The 17,651-nt window shown below is 38.7% G+C and overlaps 1 protein-coding gene across 2 annotated transcripts in view; it reads right to left on the bottom strand.

The window, feature by feature from the left end:
• Positions 1–17,651, bottom strand: part of LOC144010354 (steroid hormone receptor ERR2-like) — a 91,805-nt gene that overhangs the window by 20,423 nt on the left and 53,731 nt on the right. Inside the window, exons 1-3 of one of the 2 annotated variants that reach the window (XM_077510653.1) lie at positions 14,554–14,610; positions 4,587–4,655; positions 563–1,008 (exon numbers count right to left, since the gene is read on the bottom strand). In XM_077510653.1, coding sequence (XP_077366779.1) covers positions 563–1,008; positions 4,587–4,636 — 496 coding nt within the window. In that variant the 5' untranslated portion in view covers positions 4,637–4,655; positions 14,554–14,610. Of the gene's footprint in view, positions 1–562; positions 1,009–4,586; positions 4,656–14,553; positions 14,611–17,651 lie in introns of those variants that run through there. The other variant, XM_077510654.1, reaches the window with a different exon arrangement.

Here is a 17,651-nt window from a genome sequence, read left to right as displayed (position 1 = left end):
CTTTTATGCAAAATATTGTAGTATTGCAACAAAAAATGTAATTTTATGATAAGAAATTTGTAATGTTAAAATATATTTTTTTTTAGAAGTTTTAACATTAAGAAAATAATTTTATGAGATGTAATATTTCACTAAAAATTAATATTACAAAAAAAGGTTTTAAAAGAAGAAAGTATTAATACACTTTTTTTTTTCTTTTTTTTTATTATTATTATTATTTTTTTTTATTTTTTTTTAAAGGAATAAAAAAAAAAAAAAAAAAAATATTAATACACTTTCTATTGTTATGAGAAAATCTGTAATGCAAAAAACACCTTTAGCAATGTGAGGGGGGGGAAAAAAAAGAATAAAATTGTAACATTGTGAGAAAAAAATGTCATACTACTAGATCATTTTATGACAAAGTTGTAATATTGCAAGAAATTGTAATTTCATGAGAATAAGCTATAATACTAAAATTGAACAAAAAAAATAGTAATTACGTCACGTTATGTTGTAACATTCGGAGATTGTCGCGTTTGTGGCGTCACGTGACGCGAAGGTGGGCGGAGCCGGGCCCTACCTTGTATGGTCCTTTTGAAGAAGGCTTTGCAGGCCTCGCAGGAGGCCACGCCGTAGTGGTACCCCGACGCCACGTCGCCGCACACCAGGCACAACCTCTTGGGGATGGCGTTCAGCATGTACTCGCACTTGATGGCCGACTCGTCCGCCAGGCCCCCCGAGCAGTCGTCGTAGCGCCGCAGGCAGGCCCCGCCCCCTCCCGCCACGCCGTGCATGACCGGGCCGAACATGGGCGGCGAGTCCAGGGCGTGCGAACGCGTCCCGCCGCCCGCGTTGACGTAGCCGCCGCCGCCGCCGCCGCCGCTGGCGTCCGAGTTGCCGCTGGGGCTGTGGCGGCTGCCCGTGTCCGCCGGCGACGACGACGACGGGCTGGACGGCTCCGTCTTCACGTACGAGCCGCAGCTGGACGACAGGCGGCGCTCCTCCGACGGCATTCGACCCAGCAGCCTGCGTGCGTGCGCAAAAAAAATAATAAAAAAAAATACATCAACATCCAATGAATAACAACAAATGCGTTTGTTGGTGGTGTTTGGTTGGTGCTGCATTTCACTTTGCATCATCTTTCTTTCCTTTGACCTTTCCTCTGGTCTCCTGACCTTTTGAACTTCACGACTCTGGCGAGACTCTGAAGTATCCGGTTAACTCATTCACTGCCATTGTTTAAACATGGTAAAAATCAATGAAGCAATTATAAATTGTTGATATAATGTACAGCAGGGCTTTCCAAACTTTTTCCTCTGAGGGCCACATACAGAAAAATAGAAAGCTGCAAGGGCCAATTTGATTTCTTTTTTTTTTAGTTATTAATTAACACATTCATTTGCCAAACCAGCAAAAAATGCATCATTTGACGTCTTTTTCCGTCAATGGCAGTGAATGAGTTAAGGTGAAGGGTAATGGGATTTTTATTGGGTTTTAGGTGAACTAGTGAGTACAAATTTGCACAAATTCACACACATGCACAAAAATGTGCAGATACGCAACATTAAAAACAAAAAAAATGGGTAAGACTGCCGAATGAACAATATGAGCTCTCTCTAAAGAGTCCTCATTTGCATAATTGTGCTTTCTAACAGTAACTAAAGCGTATGCATACATTTTTTATTTTTTTTTTTATTTTTTTATCACGCACGCGCGCACGCACACACAGTTCAATGTCACGGCAGCGTAGATTTCCCACATGGATGATTTCTGCTCACCTGCTGGCTGACATCTTCATCGCGCACCTCCAGCAAATCGCTCTCCCCGCAAAGTCAAAAAACACCCCCCCCCAACAATGGAGACGAAACGAGGAGGGGCGACTTAGGCCGTCATTGGGAAGCAAAGCGAAAGATGTGTGTCGAGGGACAGTTAGCATATTGATTTCATAAATAAACAGAGATGGCCATCGATCGCCTCGCCACTTATTTTGCATTTCAATTAGCGTGCGGAAGCCTAACCTTCAAACGTCTGCTCGCGTCTTCGCCCAACGCCCGAAAACCGACATCATCGCTTGCAAAATAAATAAATACAAGTTTTGGTACAATATTTTGCTCATATTCGAAAGAAAAGGATGCAATCGCAGGAAAATAAGGTTCTACTTTTCATTCATTCCTCAAAGTCGTTTAAGCGAAATATTCTTGTCCTTGTTTTGTCAAATACATAAACGGAATTTGGAAAAGACCTTTTGACTTGAAAGATGAAAAAATCAGAGAGATGTTATACATTTTTCTGAACAAATTTCCAAATATGTGAAGAAAAATTGTATCTTATGAAAATCAAGTTGCAGTATTGTGCTTTTTTTTTTTTTTGCTTAAGTAGTTTTAGCATCAGCTTTTCCTCACTTTGTTCAGTACATAAAAATACAATTTTTGGAAAAAATAAATAAATAAATGAAAATTCACTGATAATAGTGAGTTGAAATATCTCAAGAGAAAAAGTTTGTCATTTTACCAGAACCAGATCCTAATATTGTACGCAATTATTTAATATACAAGGTAAAAATATGTTGTCATTGTGCTTAACACATTGACTGCCATAGACGATTTTAGACGTCAAAGATTTTTTTTTTTCCTGGACTGGCAGTGAATGAGTTAAGTTGATTTTTAAGGTATCTGTTCTTGACTTATTATTATTTTGAAAAATGTTTGATGATGTCTGTTTCCAAAAAAAAACAAAAAAAAAAAACGTTTCCTTGTCAGTATTTGGACTTAACTTATTAATGACACCATTTTGCACTTTTACGTGCATACACGCATTTGAAATTTATACAGTTATACATAAAATTGCTGTTTTTGTGTTGGTCACGGACATTTCCTTGTCAAAAAATTAGAAAATGAGTAGCAGCAGTTTACTTGGTGATCAAGATACTTTTTCAATAATTTATTGTATATTTTGGACTCACCTGAGAAGAAATATTCTTCTTAACTTAATACTTGTCATACAGTTTTGACCTTTTAATAACCTCACATGCTGATATGATACGCATCATCAACACGAGCATCTCGTGTTGATCGAGTACCATCATAATAACGAGACTCAGTGCAATTTCTGGACAAATTGCGTGGGAATGCTGAAAGCTGAATGCGAAGATTTCTAATGCACGTGGAATTCGTATGAAGTAAATTGAGAGATAAATTATGAAATGATGACCTCCTGGTTACTGGACAATGTGCTTTACCAACTGTGCCACCGAGCAGTATCAGACACCTGGTAATGACACAAGTTATATGCACCGAAGTGGGCGTGGAAAGTGATACTTGGAAAAAGTTCAATGTCTCTCCCATTGAAAATGAATGTGGAAAAGTTGATATTAAATGTTAAATTGTGCAAATACAGTAAGTAATGTGGAATCAGACGATATATATATACGATATAATTTTTGAAGCGAGTTGAAATTTGAAGAGTAGAAATTGGAAGCATTATGTGGGAGATATAATGCGACAAAAAAAGTGTGGAGAATAAAAATCACAATAACATTATTGTGGGAATGCTTCAGCATTCCCTACAATAATGAAAGTACAGTTTCAGAAATAATTAAGCATGATGGCCCGTTTTTGTTGACTGTCCGTGCATCTCCTCAGTAAAACATCAACACAAATACAAATGTTTGCATTTGACTGTTGTGAACGCGCTATATAAATAAAGTTAGACTGAATGCCAACCACGGAGATGTTGGCTAATTTTGCGGGGGTTTTTTTTCTGGCGTTTTCCATCTTCTCAATGACAGAGTTGTGCAAAGTGTCAAGCGAGTTAAAACTCTCCAATCCCATTTTGAGCTTCACATTAAAGAGGATCCCACCAAAAAAAACGCTTTTTTTTTTGTTTTGTTTTTTTGCGTGCAGCCAAACTAAACGCAAACGTCGGACTTGAACTGAAGCTCACACGTCAATTCATTTCATCGCTTCTTTTGCTTACACACAAAACCTGCATTTTGTTGCCTTGTCAATTCATTTTGAACGTAAACACGCAATGCAATTCAAAGTCACGATAATCTGAATTCCTCCCCACACATTATTTGTAAATATGATTAACACTCTGATTATATTAGGTCAGATTTAACCATTTTGAAGTACAAAAAAAAAAATTGTATTAAAAAGTGTTTTGTGGCTATTCAATGACAATTTAAATATTTCAATTTTTTTTATGAAAAACGTAATTCACACACATGCACACTATTTAATAAATAAATAAATTACATATATATGGTTAATTATTACCAAGTTTAACAATCTAAAACTCTTCTTTTTTTGTTTTTGTTTTGACATTTTTAGCTCATTAAACACAGCTTGGGACAAGAACATTATTGTCTGCAATAAAAATAAACAAGCAGTACGTGATAATCTACTTTTCCGACACTAATCTGGATCCTGATGCAGATTTCAGCGTGAATTTGCAATTTTCTGCCTCAATTTGAGCTTTTTCGACATCTCAATTGTTTACTTTGCAAGAGTTTCGGGACGAACTTGGCGACTGATTGTTACCCCCGGAAAAAAAAAAAAAAAAAAAAAAAAAAAAAAAAGGAGAGAGTCTAAAGTTGCACCTACTGGTTGTGGTAGCAGAGCGGGTCGGGGATGCACAGTTCAGAAACATCCATCAGACGACGTGAAGCATTCCTGATGTTGCAAAAAAAAACAAAAAAACAAAACAAAACAAAAACAAACGAGATTGGAAAAAATAGAAGACGGAAGGTGGAGATCAGTTCCCGAGTCTCCGCATCATGTCAGGATGTTGCCCGGGGTCTTCCCCTCCTCCTCCTCCCCCCCCCGAAAAACTCCTCCAAGGCTGCTACTCGGCGGGATGAAGAGGAAGAGTGCGAGGGATGAAGAGGCGGACGGACGGACGGACGGACGGACGGACGGACGGACGGACGGACGGACGGAGCGATGCAGCTGCAGCGAGAGAGAGGACGTCTCCATTGAAGACGCCGGGGGTGCTTTAAATGCGGAGGGGCGGGCTTGCATGCGGATGGCGCTGATGCTATTGGATCACACCGGAGGGGGCGGTCCTCAGGGGGACCAATCAGAAAGGAGTGAGGAGGGGGAAGGCGTCCACTCGTTCCACAGGAGAGACGCATAGAAAGCTCATTGAAAAAACATAACTTAAAAGGTATACTTTACTTATTGAGCCATTTTTGCCAGTCAAACATTAATATTAATTAATATTAACATGAACATTAATATTTTGCCTGCAATAAATGTGATCATTTCATTATTTTTCACGTACAATTACTACCTTTAAAAATACATTTTCCAACTTGTTGTCGACTGAAAATGACATCACAAGGGCTCAGGTAGCCAATCACAGCTCAGCTTGTGAATGTCACATGACCAAACCTAGAAAACAGGTGAGCTGTGATTGGTTACTTGAGCCCTTTGTGATGTCATTTTCAGTCGACAGCAAGTTGCAAAATGTGGTTTTAAAGGTAATAATTGTACATGAAAAATAATGAAAATATCAAATTAATTATGGACAAAATATTAACTTTTTATTGCTATTATGGGCTAAATAAGTGAAGTATCCCTTTAATAAAATAAAAAACTCAGCTCAGCTACCAACAAGCAGCAGTTCATCCTTGATTAAAAAAAAAAAAAAAGTTTAATGTCAAACTTAACTCAACCTAGAAAAAAAATTCTGTCATGTCTTTAAAACAACCACTAACCAACATAGAAAAGTCTACTTAGCTAAATGCTAACAAAAAAAATGCTACAGACATGCTAACTTAAATAGCGCAGCGTCGCAATACGATAACATTCAACTCAAGATTATATATATACATCAGCACATATCACAAATATAAGAATACACACTCAAAGGCATGTATTCTTTATCCTCTGCATATTTTAGTCAGTTTATTATGCCCGTATGTTTGGATTATACTGCCCCCAGGTGGCTGAGGTGTGAACACCAGAAGGAACAGCACAATCTATCTTATGAAGCAACATTTCTTTACATTGTATTTAATGATGTCAGTGTCATGAATGTGGGTGGAAAAAAAAAAGCTTTCTGGGTGTGGCAATTGGTACTATATCGCCCCCTACATGACCGGAGTGGAACAGAAGTTGACTTCAGATAGATAGATAGATCGATAGACCTTATGTGGGAAGGGGGGGGGAGTTGTTGTCGGGAGGGTCACGCGTGGATGTTTACGCGAGCGAGAGGCACGTCCGATGGAAGGCGGACTGTTTACGGCGCTACACGGGGATCAGGGCCAGCTTACGCCCGGCTAAAGTGTTCCCGTTGCGCTTTCATCGCATCCGGATTTCCTTTTGAAGCAACGCCAGCTGCTTCCCACACCGTCCCACCAATCGCACCACTAAGTAGGGAAAGCGGGGGAGTGGATTTAGAAGGCACTCTAGGCCCCCCCTGCCCCCCCCAAATAAATAAACAAATAAATAAAAAATAAGATACAGCATGTCAGAAATTAAGAGCAAACCTCGGGAATGCTGCTGTTTTCTGAAATTAAATTACAGTATAGCTTCCGGAAGAGCTCAGTGCTGCCTGGCATGTTGTGGCAGAATGTGGTACTACACCTAATGTGAGCAACTCTAAATTCGTCTGGTTTGTACAAACCTATTAAAAAAAAATAAAAAAAATAAAATAAAAAATAAAAATAAAAAGCTAGGACTTACATGTTCAGTATACTGTTGAAATAATTATAATTATAATATAGAATTATAATATATATATTATGAATATATTATTAATATTATAATAATATTATATTATATAATAATAATAATAATAATAATAATATAAAATATTATATAATATTAAATAATATATATATATATATATATAATATTATAATAATAATATTAATTTTAATATATAATTATAATTGTAATATAAATAATAATAATAATAATAATAAAATCACTTACAATATTAGCTAACGTGTGCAAAAAAAAAAGTGCAAATGATGAAGTGTGAGTTGACATTATTGCTTTGTTTCCCATATATTTTGTTTTCACAAAAAAAAAATATGGTGGCCTCAAAAAGTCATAAAAAATAACTTTTTAATAACAAGGCATTGTTTCAAATGAATTCTTAACTTGAGAGAAATTGCATGAAATTAAACGTAAACGAGATTTTGCAGCACGAAAAACGGTGTTACGTAATGCAAACGTGTTGTCTTAAGGTCCCGAAAGGGGAAAGAATCCACATGGAAATAATATTTGATAGTATCTTGTAACCCCTCCCCCTTCAAAGCGACTTCATCAACCCACATTCGGGATCAATACGAAAGCCATCACGCGCTCGTTACCGATCACAAACCAGAAGCCTCCAGGACAGAGACGTCCAATAACACCCCCCACCCACACCCTTTTTTTTTTAAATAAGAATTATACATTTTCTTTTGCTGTCACTTTACATCAAAGTCACCAGAGGCCAAAAGAAAGAAAAAAAAAGTGGGGGGCTGATTAATAAACGGAGCGCAGCATTCAATTAAATTCCTGATCAATATTTTGGCATGAATGTACTTTCCGGTGGAGCGAGATTCTGCTGATATGATTAAGACATCCAGACATAATCAATAGAGGGGAGATGTTGATCTTTCTAATGCGACGCGCAGGGAGAAAAAAAAAAACAACAAAAACAAACAGATGGCAGATAGGATTGAAATTTACCATTTTGAAAACGATTTTCAAGATGGACGACGCTCACTTTTGGCTCATGTCATGGAATTGTTTGGATTTGAATTTTGGAACATTTGGGAGGAATTTTCAAGCCTGTAATCCGGCTAGCATGCTAGCTAGCGCTAACGCAAGAGCAGCTAATCCAAATCGTTACGTCTGTGTGGAAGCGGAAAAAAAAACAAGCTTTCCAGCTCAGTCGTCGTCGAGTTTTTTGTGGCTGATTTTAAGGACAACCCAAAGCTTGCCAAAGATCCAAATTAGTCACCACTAAATTGGTCGTTGAGCGTTGTTGCGAGCGATTTTAAGATTAAAATCTCCGCCTAAAATCATTGTCTGTAACAGTGTATTTCCTTCACGTGTCAGAAATTGGCTTGTAAACATGTGCAGTGTGGCGAGAAGTCAATCAAGGCCGCCCCCAAAAAAAGTGGGCTGATCAATATATGGGCCTTCGCTAACAGGCAGCTGGCACGGGAAAAGTCTGTGAATGATTTCTAACGGTATTATTTGACACGCATGCAAGTTATTGCAACGTGGCGGAACGGACAACAAGTCATATTTTATATATATATATCTTTTAATATACGATAATTGAAGATAGCACCATGTTTACAAAAACACATCCATGACTCTTACTGTGCTCAATTGATATTTGTCGTGATTGTATTGCATTAAATTGCTTTATTTTGGAGTTGATTACATGTTTCCACTTCAGCTTGTGACACAAATGGCGTTTTGGTTGGTGTGCAGGAGAAGTGCTAATGAGAAGATCCACGGGGGGGCTCGGCCAGTGTTGGTCGGTTGCGTATGTTTGGCTTTTTTTTTTTTTATGACGCGGCGCTCGGGCTCGCTTCTTCAGGGGCCCGCACGCTGTTTGACGGCGACCGGCCCTTTGCCAGGTTAACAAACGCGATTAGCCTCCACGCGGCGCACCTCGTCAATCGTGGAGGGTGGCGCAAAAAGGAAAAAAAAACAAACACAAAAAAAACACTCACACAAAGTGGGGACGTTAATCAGCCGCTGCGATGTTTTGATCGGGTCGCACAACAGGACTGCCAGAAGGAATATTTCATTTGAATCAGATGAAAGATTTGTTGGTGTGAAATGAGGATTTTTATGCCTATTTTTCAATGAACACATTTGAATTGTAAAGCCACAATTCACGTGTCAAATCATCTATTCCCATTGAAATGAATGGAAATGCAATAAATCCATCCCGTCCTCCAAAAAAAAAAAAAAAAGAAAGAAAATAAAAATAAATAAATAAACGTAATCGAACACGGGTCGGTTTCACACAAATCGCCAATTTCGGAACCAAGAAACCGAAAAGCTTTTTTTTGTGAAAAGATCAATTCTATGCAAAACAGTGACTTTTTATATGATTTTTTTTTTTTTTTTTTTTTTTTGCTTTAGTGATGCCTTATTTCACATTTGACAAACTCTTTTGTCGTGACAAAATGTGACAAACATTTCGATCAATCACAAGCTGCTTGTAACGGTTGAATGATCAAAAATCCGCCATGTTCATGAGTCTCCGCATCGTTTTGATACACGGTGAGACCCGATGCTGCCATCTGCTGGCCACAGTTATTTATTTATTTATTTATTTCTTGTTTTACATTTCCAGTTTAATGATTAAACAAGATCTGGCCACAACTTTTCTTTTCGCGCATTCCCATAAAAACAAACAAACAAATGTAGATTATGACAGTCAAGAAGAAAAAGAATGAAGACGAAGATGAAAGTTGACGTGTGTGAATTTGTCGTCGCATGCTAGCGCTTAGCTCGGAGCGCCCGCGGGCTACCAGGAGCTCTTCAAATGATCATCTTTCACTCGCTCAACTTAAGCGCTCAACTTTCGGGCTTTGCCGCGACTTAGCGAGCGTCTGATCGGGGGAAAACGGTTCTCTCATCCGGTCCCCGTCCCGGCCATGAAAGGCGGGAAAATGAAGCACACAATTGAAACGTGAGCAAAATATGACTCGGAATTTTCACAAACGTGCACATTCCACTACTTATTTATTTTTATTTAACCCTATAAAGCCTGAACCATGAAATATGAGAAAATTCTGATTCTTTGTAAATAGATTATTTATTGGTCCTTTTGAACAAGACTTTTATATACAGATTTTTTTTAAATCAACTTCCACATATGACTTTTGATTTGTGTCATATTTGATACATCCGGTCACAAAGCCTGAACCATGAAATATGAGAAAATTATGATTCTTTGTAAATCGAGTATTTATTGGTCCTTCTGAACAAGATTTTTTTTTCTTTTTTTTAAATCAGCTTCCATATATGACTTTTGATTTGTATCATATTTGATACATCCGGTCACAAAGCTTTAAATTGACACATTTATAACTGTCAAAATATAATAATAAACACACATATCTAACATGTGAGTATTTCCAAAAAGCAGAATAATTTTCACAAATGTATACATTCCACTAATTTATTTTTATTTAACCCTATAAAGCCTGAACTATGAAATATGAGAAAATTCTGATTCATTGTAAATATAGTATTTATCGGTCCTTTTGAACAAGATTATTTTTTTTTAAATCAACTTCCATAACTGACTTTTCCGGTCACAAAGCTTTAAATTCATACATTTATAACTGTCAAAATATAATAACAGGCAAATCAAATATATTTATATTTCCAATAATCGTGCAAGGTCGCTGGAAAAGCCATCAGCTGGGTGATACTGCCCTCTAATGGATTATCTGTGCAATGCATGTGTCAGATCATATACGTCAGTGTTTTAATGGGGGGGAAAAAATATACTCATGAAATAGAGGGCTCAAAATGTCTTGTATTCAATATATGTTTGTCTTAACTCATTCACTTCCAGCCATTTTCATGTTCTATTGCTATAAAAACATGGAACCTAGCAAAAGAAAAACGTCTCGTCTTTCTTCAGGAAAAGGACAAAAAAAAAAATGGAGTACGGTATGTTGTATGTATGCATTAGAATTAGCTAAGTTCATCATTATTCACAAACCTGTTGAAAATACTGGGAAAAAAGAGCTTGTTGCAACATGGACCTGGTTGATCTCTTATACTTTGCTGCCACCTGTTGGCCGTTTTTTTTTTTTGTGTGTGTTTTGTAATAACTACTATCGCTTTAAGCAACCACTTCAGGTCAGAAACTGCATCAAAGCCTTCATACAAAAACTCTAGCAAACAAAAACCTAAAAAAAACGTATAAATACGTTTTTGGGAGTGAATAAGTTAATATGGTTAATATTGTACTGAGCTTCTTCCGATAAAAGTTAGCTTACATAAATTGAAGCTCACTAAAGAAATGCAGATCAACTTAGACATTTTCAAACAGTTTCAACTCACAACAAAGAATAACTTGATGAACAATTCATTTTTTTTTAGTCCCGCTCCAAATAAAGAGTTGACGTCAAATCCGCTTCCACTGTGTTCGTACGCGCCTCCATCCTAACCCAGCGATGACTTTCATCGGGTCGAACCTCCCAACACTGAGCGTGGAGGGGGTGCGGGTGCGAGGGAGGGGGGGGGGGGGGGGGGGTGACCCCTGTTGACGTATCGCAAGCGCAGCAGTCACATTGCGCCGTCATGCGCGCAGACTGCTTACAAGAAGCGGCGGGAAGCTTTCATATTTCCACACTCAGCGTATTTTGGGGCGGGATAATTTTGGCAGCCCGTAAGCACATCGCGAGGATAAAAATAAACGGGTCGGCGGCGAGGGGGCTATATCGGGCCGGCCTAATCTTGTATTCCGAGGCGTGGCGGCAGCCAAACGTTCATTCAATGAGATTAAAGCTCCTCCCCCTCCCTCTGCTTCATACCCGAAGACCATTTGTGTTATTTTGAAAAGAAGGAAGAAGTGATGAACTGATGACATTAGCGGACTGCTGCCTTCAAAGAACCACACGGAAGGAGACAATTAAGTCGGCAGATTCCTAAACTGGGCATACGCTTTTGAATATTTTTCAAAAAAAAAATAAAAATAATCACTTTTGAATGAGGTTCCAATAGTGTTCATTTTATCCGCCATTTTAAAAACAACTTGGCACACAATTCTAGTAGACGAAATTAACTATAGGTTCCAAGCACCCCCCCCCCCCCCCCCCCCCCCCTGCCACAGGTACGTAAAAAAAAAAAAAAAAAAAGTTCCTAACAGCAAGTAGCTTTCTAAGCTAACATTTGGACCAAATGCTACAGTCGGAACTGGTCACTCAACATGACCGCAGACTTTGATATATTTGAAAATATTCTTTATCCTCAGCAAAGAATGAGCGACTCGCCTCTGTCTTCATGTCTATCCACCGCATGTCTGTATTATGCTGCCCCCAAGTGGCTGAGGTAGACACAACAGAAGGAGCAGCATCATGATCATTGAAATGAAGCAAAAAGTGACTTTCATTTGCTTTAATGATATCATTTACTGTATGTTCTTATGAAGTCGAATATTATATTGTGCTTTTTTCCTCATTAATGTACACATTACAAATTATTTTTTTAATTTTTTTTTATGGAATTTTTAATGGCATTTCCCTAAGTTTCAATTGGGGAAAGAGTATTTTATTATTATTATAATTTTTTTTTATTTAACTCTTTGACTGCCAAAAACGTTTAATAACGATGAGTAAAATCACAATGTATGTTGCCATAAACGTGAAATGACGTCATCTACGTTTTTTTTTGTTTTTTGTTTTTTTTTACTGGATGGAGCAACGTCTAAATGCAGCGCTTCCCGGTCATTGGGTTGTGGAATCAAAAACACCTAACTATGGCCAGCAGATGGCAGCGTTGTGTCTCTTTTCAATGGGCTGCTGGTATATGGAATTACAATGAAATGTAACCAGCGAAATGGCACCGTGCAGGCGTTGGATTTTTTATTTTTTTTCCATAACGTGTGGCAGTAAAAGAGTTAAGGAATTAATCTCTCATCTCAAGGCGCCACTGCAGTGATGCGATGCGATGTTTATTTCCCGGGAAAAACGCATCTTGCGCTTTTTGTCATGACGTCAGCGAACGAGCGTCGTCGCTCGCTCGCAACATTTCCAACGGCTTCACTCAATCAACACTTTCAAGACCGCGAGTGAGTCGGTTAATGCCGTTAAAAAAAGTTGGGTGGAAAAAAAAAAGAAAAAAAAAAGAAAAAAAAAAACACAGCAGCTTTAGGAAGTTCTGAGTACCTGGGAAAGGAAGCTGTTCGTGTTCCTGGAGGCTTTTGCGCTATTGTGTGATAGTAAAAGCTCGACTCTTCTGGGCCTTGTTGCTTCTCTGTGAGCTCAAGTGCTGGATTTTAGCGCGCGCTCGTCCCACGAGGGCAAAAAGCTTTGCCGAAGTTGGAGGAGGGTTATATCAAGTTCACTTCCTAATGCTCTTTCAGCGCTCACGCAACTTTTTTTTTTTTTATAACAATCAGAATAAATACATAAATAAATAAAAAAGACAAAATATGAAGTTGGGAATGTTCTGTGGCGCATGTTTGGAAGTTCAATCAGGAAATTCCTGTGGGCATTCAAATACAAATAAATATCTGGAGGAAAATCAACACTGGGGATGTTCGATACCAATTTTTTTTTCATGCCGATACCAGTCACCGATACCACTAGTACGGTGGATGCACGAAATGTATACCATAGCAATATACAATTTTCCCTTTGAGTTGCATGAAATTAACTCATTTGCTCCCAATGACGTGGAAATACGTTGTTTTTTATTAAGTGTCCCAAAGACGTATTTATACGTTTTTGTTGTTGTTTTTTTATGCTAGAGCATACAGAAGGCTTTGATGCAGCCTCTCAACTGCAATGAACGGTTGCAGAAATGGTAGTTATTACACAAACGGCCAGCAGGTGGCAGCAGAGCAAAGGAGATCAACCAGAGCCATGTAAAAAAAAAGCTCAATTACTTACAATTTTGAATAGATTTGTGAAAACTGATGAAACTTCGCTCTCTTCCAAAGCTAATTGCTGCAAAACGGAACCAGATAGAAACATACTTTTTTTTCCTGATGAAAGAAGAGACTGTAATCTTTCTTTTGGTAGGTTCCATGCTTTTATAGCAATAGAACACAATATTCTGTGGGCCTTGCAAAATCAGTCAAAATCCAGTAAAACAGCCGGGAGCGAAGGGGATTGCGAAATGTGAAAATGGCTGTGAGTGAAAGAGTTAATGGCAATTTTCTAACAAATTTGTACTTCCTGTTCATAAAATGGGCACAAGAGGGCGGCTGATAGGGTCTCCTTTGTCGTTTGGATCTAGTGTTAATTTTTTTTTTTTTTTTTTTTTTTACCGCCTCTTCTCTCCGACATTCAGCCGCATTAAATTCCGCCATCGTCTTCCCCTCATTTTCTCCCCGGTTATGCATTTAATGTTTCCAATTTGCCGTCACGGCGCCAAAAAAAAAAACGCGACGAGAAGCTATAAATTGCCCTCCTAATTCCAAATAATTAGGATTACACGGACCAGCGCTTTTCAATCAGCGAGATCATCCCGCTGATAGATGGCGGGATGACTGGTCATTGCGCCAGACGTAAATATTGTGTCGTTCCATTAATCTGCGCTAATGAGGTGTCAGAGCTGCCAGTCATCCATCAAATGCAATTAGGAATAAACACATATGCATGGAGGTGGCTAATTAATAATTAGCAAAGCAAAGAAAACACTATTGGCAATTTAGCGCACAATGACACAGCAGACGAAGAGCAATCAAAATCTCCTTTGACGCTCGCTGCTCGCTTTTTTGTCACGTTTGAAAGCATTACAAAAAAAAAACACTGGCGCTCGTTTAAGTGAAGATCTGAAAATAGAAGCTCGAGATTGATAGCGGCAAAGGGAGTAAAAAAAAAAAAAAAAAAAAGTACAAAAACATTTATTCACTAACCTGCACGTCAACAGTTTGTCCTCATCTTTCAGACGGACCCGCAAGGCTCATTGTCCTAAAAAACAAAAAAACAACAACCAAAAAACATTTCATTAGGAGAATTCATCGTCTTCTGTTTATGAGAGACACTCGAGCATTCGGAGGGAGTTCAGAACAACCACGGAAAGTAGACCTCACTCACTAACGCTAAAAGGGGGGAAAAAAAAAAAAAAAAAATATATATATATATATATATATATATATATATATATTATTTTTATGGCTGAAAAGGGTTTTGTTTAGCAACTTCAAAAAATTTAAAAATTTACCCCCCAAAATGGGAACACATAAATTAAAAAATAAAAATATTTAAAAAAAAAATAAATAAATAAAACTTGCGCAAACTTGTTCAAACAAAAACAAACAAACAAAAAAAAAAAGAAGCTAAAATTAGCTAAACCTTTTCTGGGTCTATGCTGTAAAAAAAAAAAGGAATTTTTCTACTTGCTGTCGACTGATGATGACATCACCTGTGCTGAGGAAGTCGGTAACGACCAATCATGGCTCAGTTTATTGACCAAACTCAGAAAACAGGTGAGCCATGATTGGCCGTTACCGACTTCCTCAGCACAGGTGATGACATCATCATCAGTCGACAGCAGATAGAAAAAAAAAAAACTTTTTAAAGGTATTCATTGTACATGAAAAATAATCAAGTTATCAAATTCATTCTGGACAAAATATTAACTTTACTGCTGAAATTGTTCATTATGTCAAGTGTCTCTTTAAGCTAGAGAACACTTTGCTTACAGTATACAACCGACCATAATAATATTTTCACCGTTCGCGGTCACAAATCAACATGGGGGCGAAATTTCCAACTGGAAAACGCAAATGTTCTCGACGTGAGACGTCAAACAAGTTGCAAGAAAACCAAAACGTTCCAAGGCGACCCTGTCACACTCATTTTGTGGCGGGGGACCCCCCCCCCCCAACCCCCCGTGAGAATTCCACAGCGGCGCGGCAGCAGCCTGACGTGGCAAAATGAAGCAAATGGATAGCGGCGTGTCGAGTAACGAAAGCGAGCACGAGAGACGTGCCACAAATGCAGCCAAACGCGGAGAGACGCTCATTTCAATAAATGGCGGATTGGCTCGTGGCTTTATAAATTACAAAAGACATAATTCACACCCTCCAAAAAAAAAAAATTGATGAGCATCTTCAACTCCTGCAAAGCAGCAGAAAGTTTTGTGCATAACAAGAAATTGTGCACATTTCTAACTTGACTGTGAAATTCCCGCTCGTGCATGACTGTAATGACTAACAGATCCCTGTAGATGGCGACGGTGCTTCACTGGATGTGACATCAATTTAGGGATGGGCGAGTACCGATACCGGGTATCGGGCCGATACCAGCCTTTTACTAGTACTAAGTACTCGAGTACTCGTGACCCCCGACGAGTACAAGCAGCCGATGCTGGGGGGGGGGGGGTTGAGTTGACTTGCCTCTAGCTGCGAAGACAGATTCGTTTTGTCTAAAAATGTCTTTTAGTGATTTTTTTATTATTATTTTTTTAATTTATCAAAATGTACTACTGGTATCGGCACTTGGTATCAGTATCGGTGAGTAGTGAGGGTCTGAGTATCGGTATCGGTCTGAAAAAAAAGTGGTATCCAACATCCCTAGTTTAATTTCACCATATAAAAGGTGTTGGGCTAGTTTAGTTAAAAAAAAAAAAAAAAAAAATGCCTTCATAATCGGGGCTCTGAATCGGCTGATCTCAAAATGAGGTGACTCGGACTCTGGTCCCCCCCCCAAAAAAAAGTGTGATCTGGACATCCTGATATTAAAAAAAAAAAAAAAGTTGTATATATTATATACAACTGTGTTTTTTGTCTTTAACTCATTCACTGCCATTGACGGAAAAAGACGTCAAATGATGCATTTTTTGCTGGTTTGGCAAATGAATGTGTTAATAAATAACTAAAAAAAAAAAAATCAAATTGGCCCTTGCAGCTTTCTATTTTTCTGTATGTGGCCCTCAGAGGAAAAAGTTTGGAAACCCCTGCTGTACATTATATCAACAATTTATAATTGCTTCATTGATTTTTACCATGTTTAAACAATGGCAGTGAATGAGTTAAATAGAAAACTAAATTGTCTAGAAGAGCATTTATTTACTGTAAAAAAAATAAAAAAATAAAAAATAAAATAAATAAAAAAATAGAAGAAGTGGAAATCTTGCAGGAAAAAATGTGTCAAATACAAATAAAGAAAATCCCCGAAGGGGAACAAACAAAAACTTATTTTGAATAACATCATTGATAAAATAGGATATAAAAATTTCCTGAAAACAATCGCAGATTTTATTTTCAAGCCGTATGGCCGCCGCTCTACCTCCGAGCGCCATCAAAAATGCTTTGTGTGTGTGTGTGTGGATTAGATGTGACCTACTTTAAAGTTGCGTATTTGAATATGAAAAGGACACCAGTGGGGGGAGCCCAAGGGAGCCAAACACCGGCTTCCTCTAAAATGTTAATGCTTTGGCTAATTGAAGGTATGTTCTTTGTCAGCTTGCACTTTTTTTTTTCTTTTTTTTCCCGCCTTCTCATCTACGCCAGCGAGCCAGCGCAAGGTAGCAAAGCTCTCACATCGTTTGACTGCACCGAAGGGGGTGCGCCGGCGCGCTCGGGCCGCTTTCAAGAGAACTTAGCGCAGGCGCTAGCTCGCGCACGCGCGGCCGCTCGCCGTGGAATTTCAAAAAGGGGAATAATTGCCCGGGGCGGCGGCAGTTGGGGGGGCGAGCGTGGCCTCCGGATTCCCCGAGAGTGTCGCTGTGAAGTCGACGGACGGCGCGTCGATGGAGCGCCGCCGCCGCCGCCTTCCATCCCGGGTGAGGGCGTCGCCGTTTACGGATCGTTTTCAAAAAGAGCGCTAACGTGAGCTCATTGAGGGGGAAAACTGGTGCAAAACGGCTCATTTAAGTTCAATTCACAGTTACGTGTCACTCAGTTGCCGGCGGTGGGAAGTTTAAGAAAAGAAGAAGAAAAAAAAAAAAAGTCAAAATTGAGCGGCGCCGTGAGAAACGAGTTTTACTGGAAATCGTTTTTTTTCCAGC

Source organism: Festucalex cinctus, chromosome 21 (assembly GCF_051991245.1).
Source record: "Festucalex cinctus isolate MCC-2025b chromosome 21, RoL_Fcin_1.0, whole genome shotgun sequence".
Classification (NCBI taxonomy): domain Eukaryota; kingdom Metazoa; phylum Chordata; class Actinopteri; order Syngnathiformes; family Syngnathidae; genus Festucalex; species Festucalex cinctus.
This window is presented reverse-complemented; position numbering and strand designations above follow the sequence as displayed.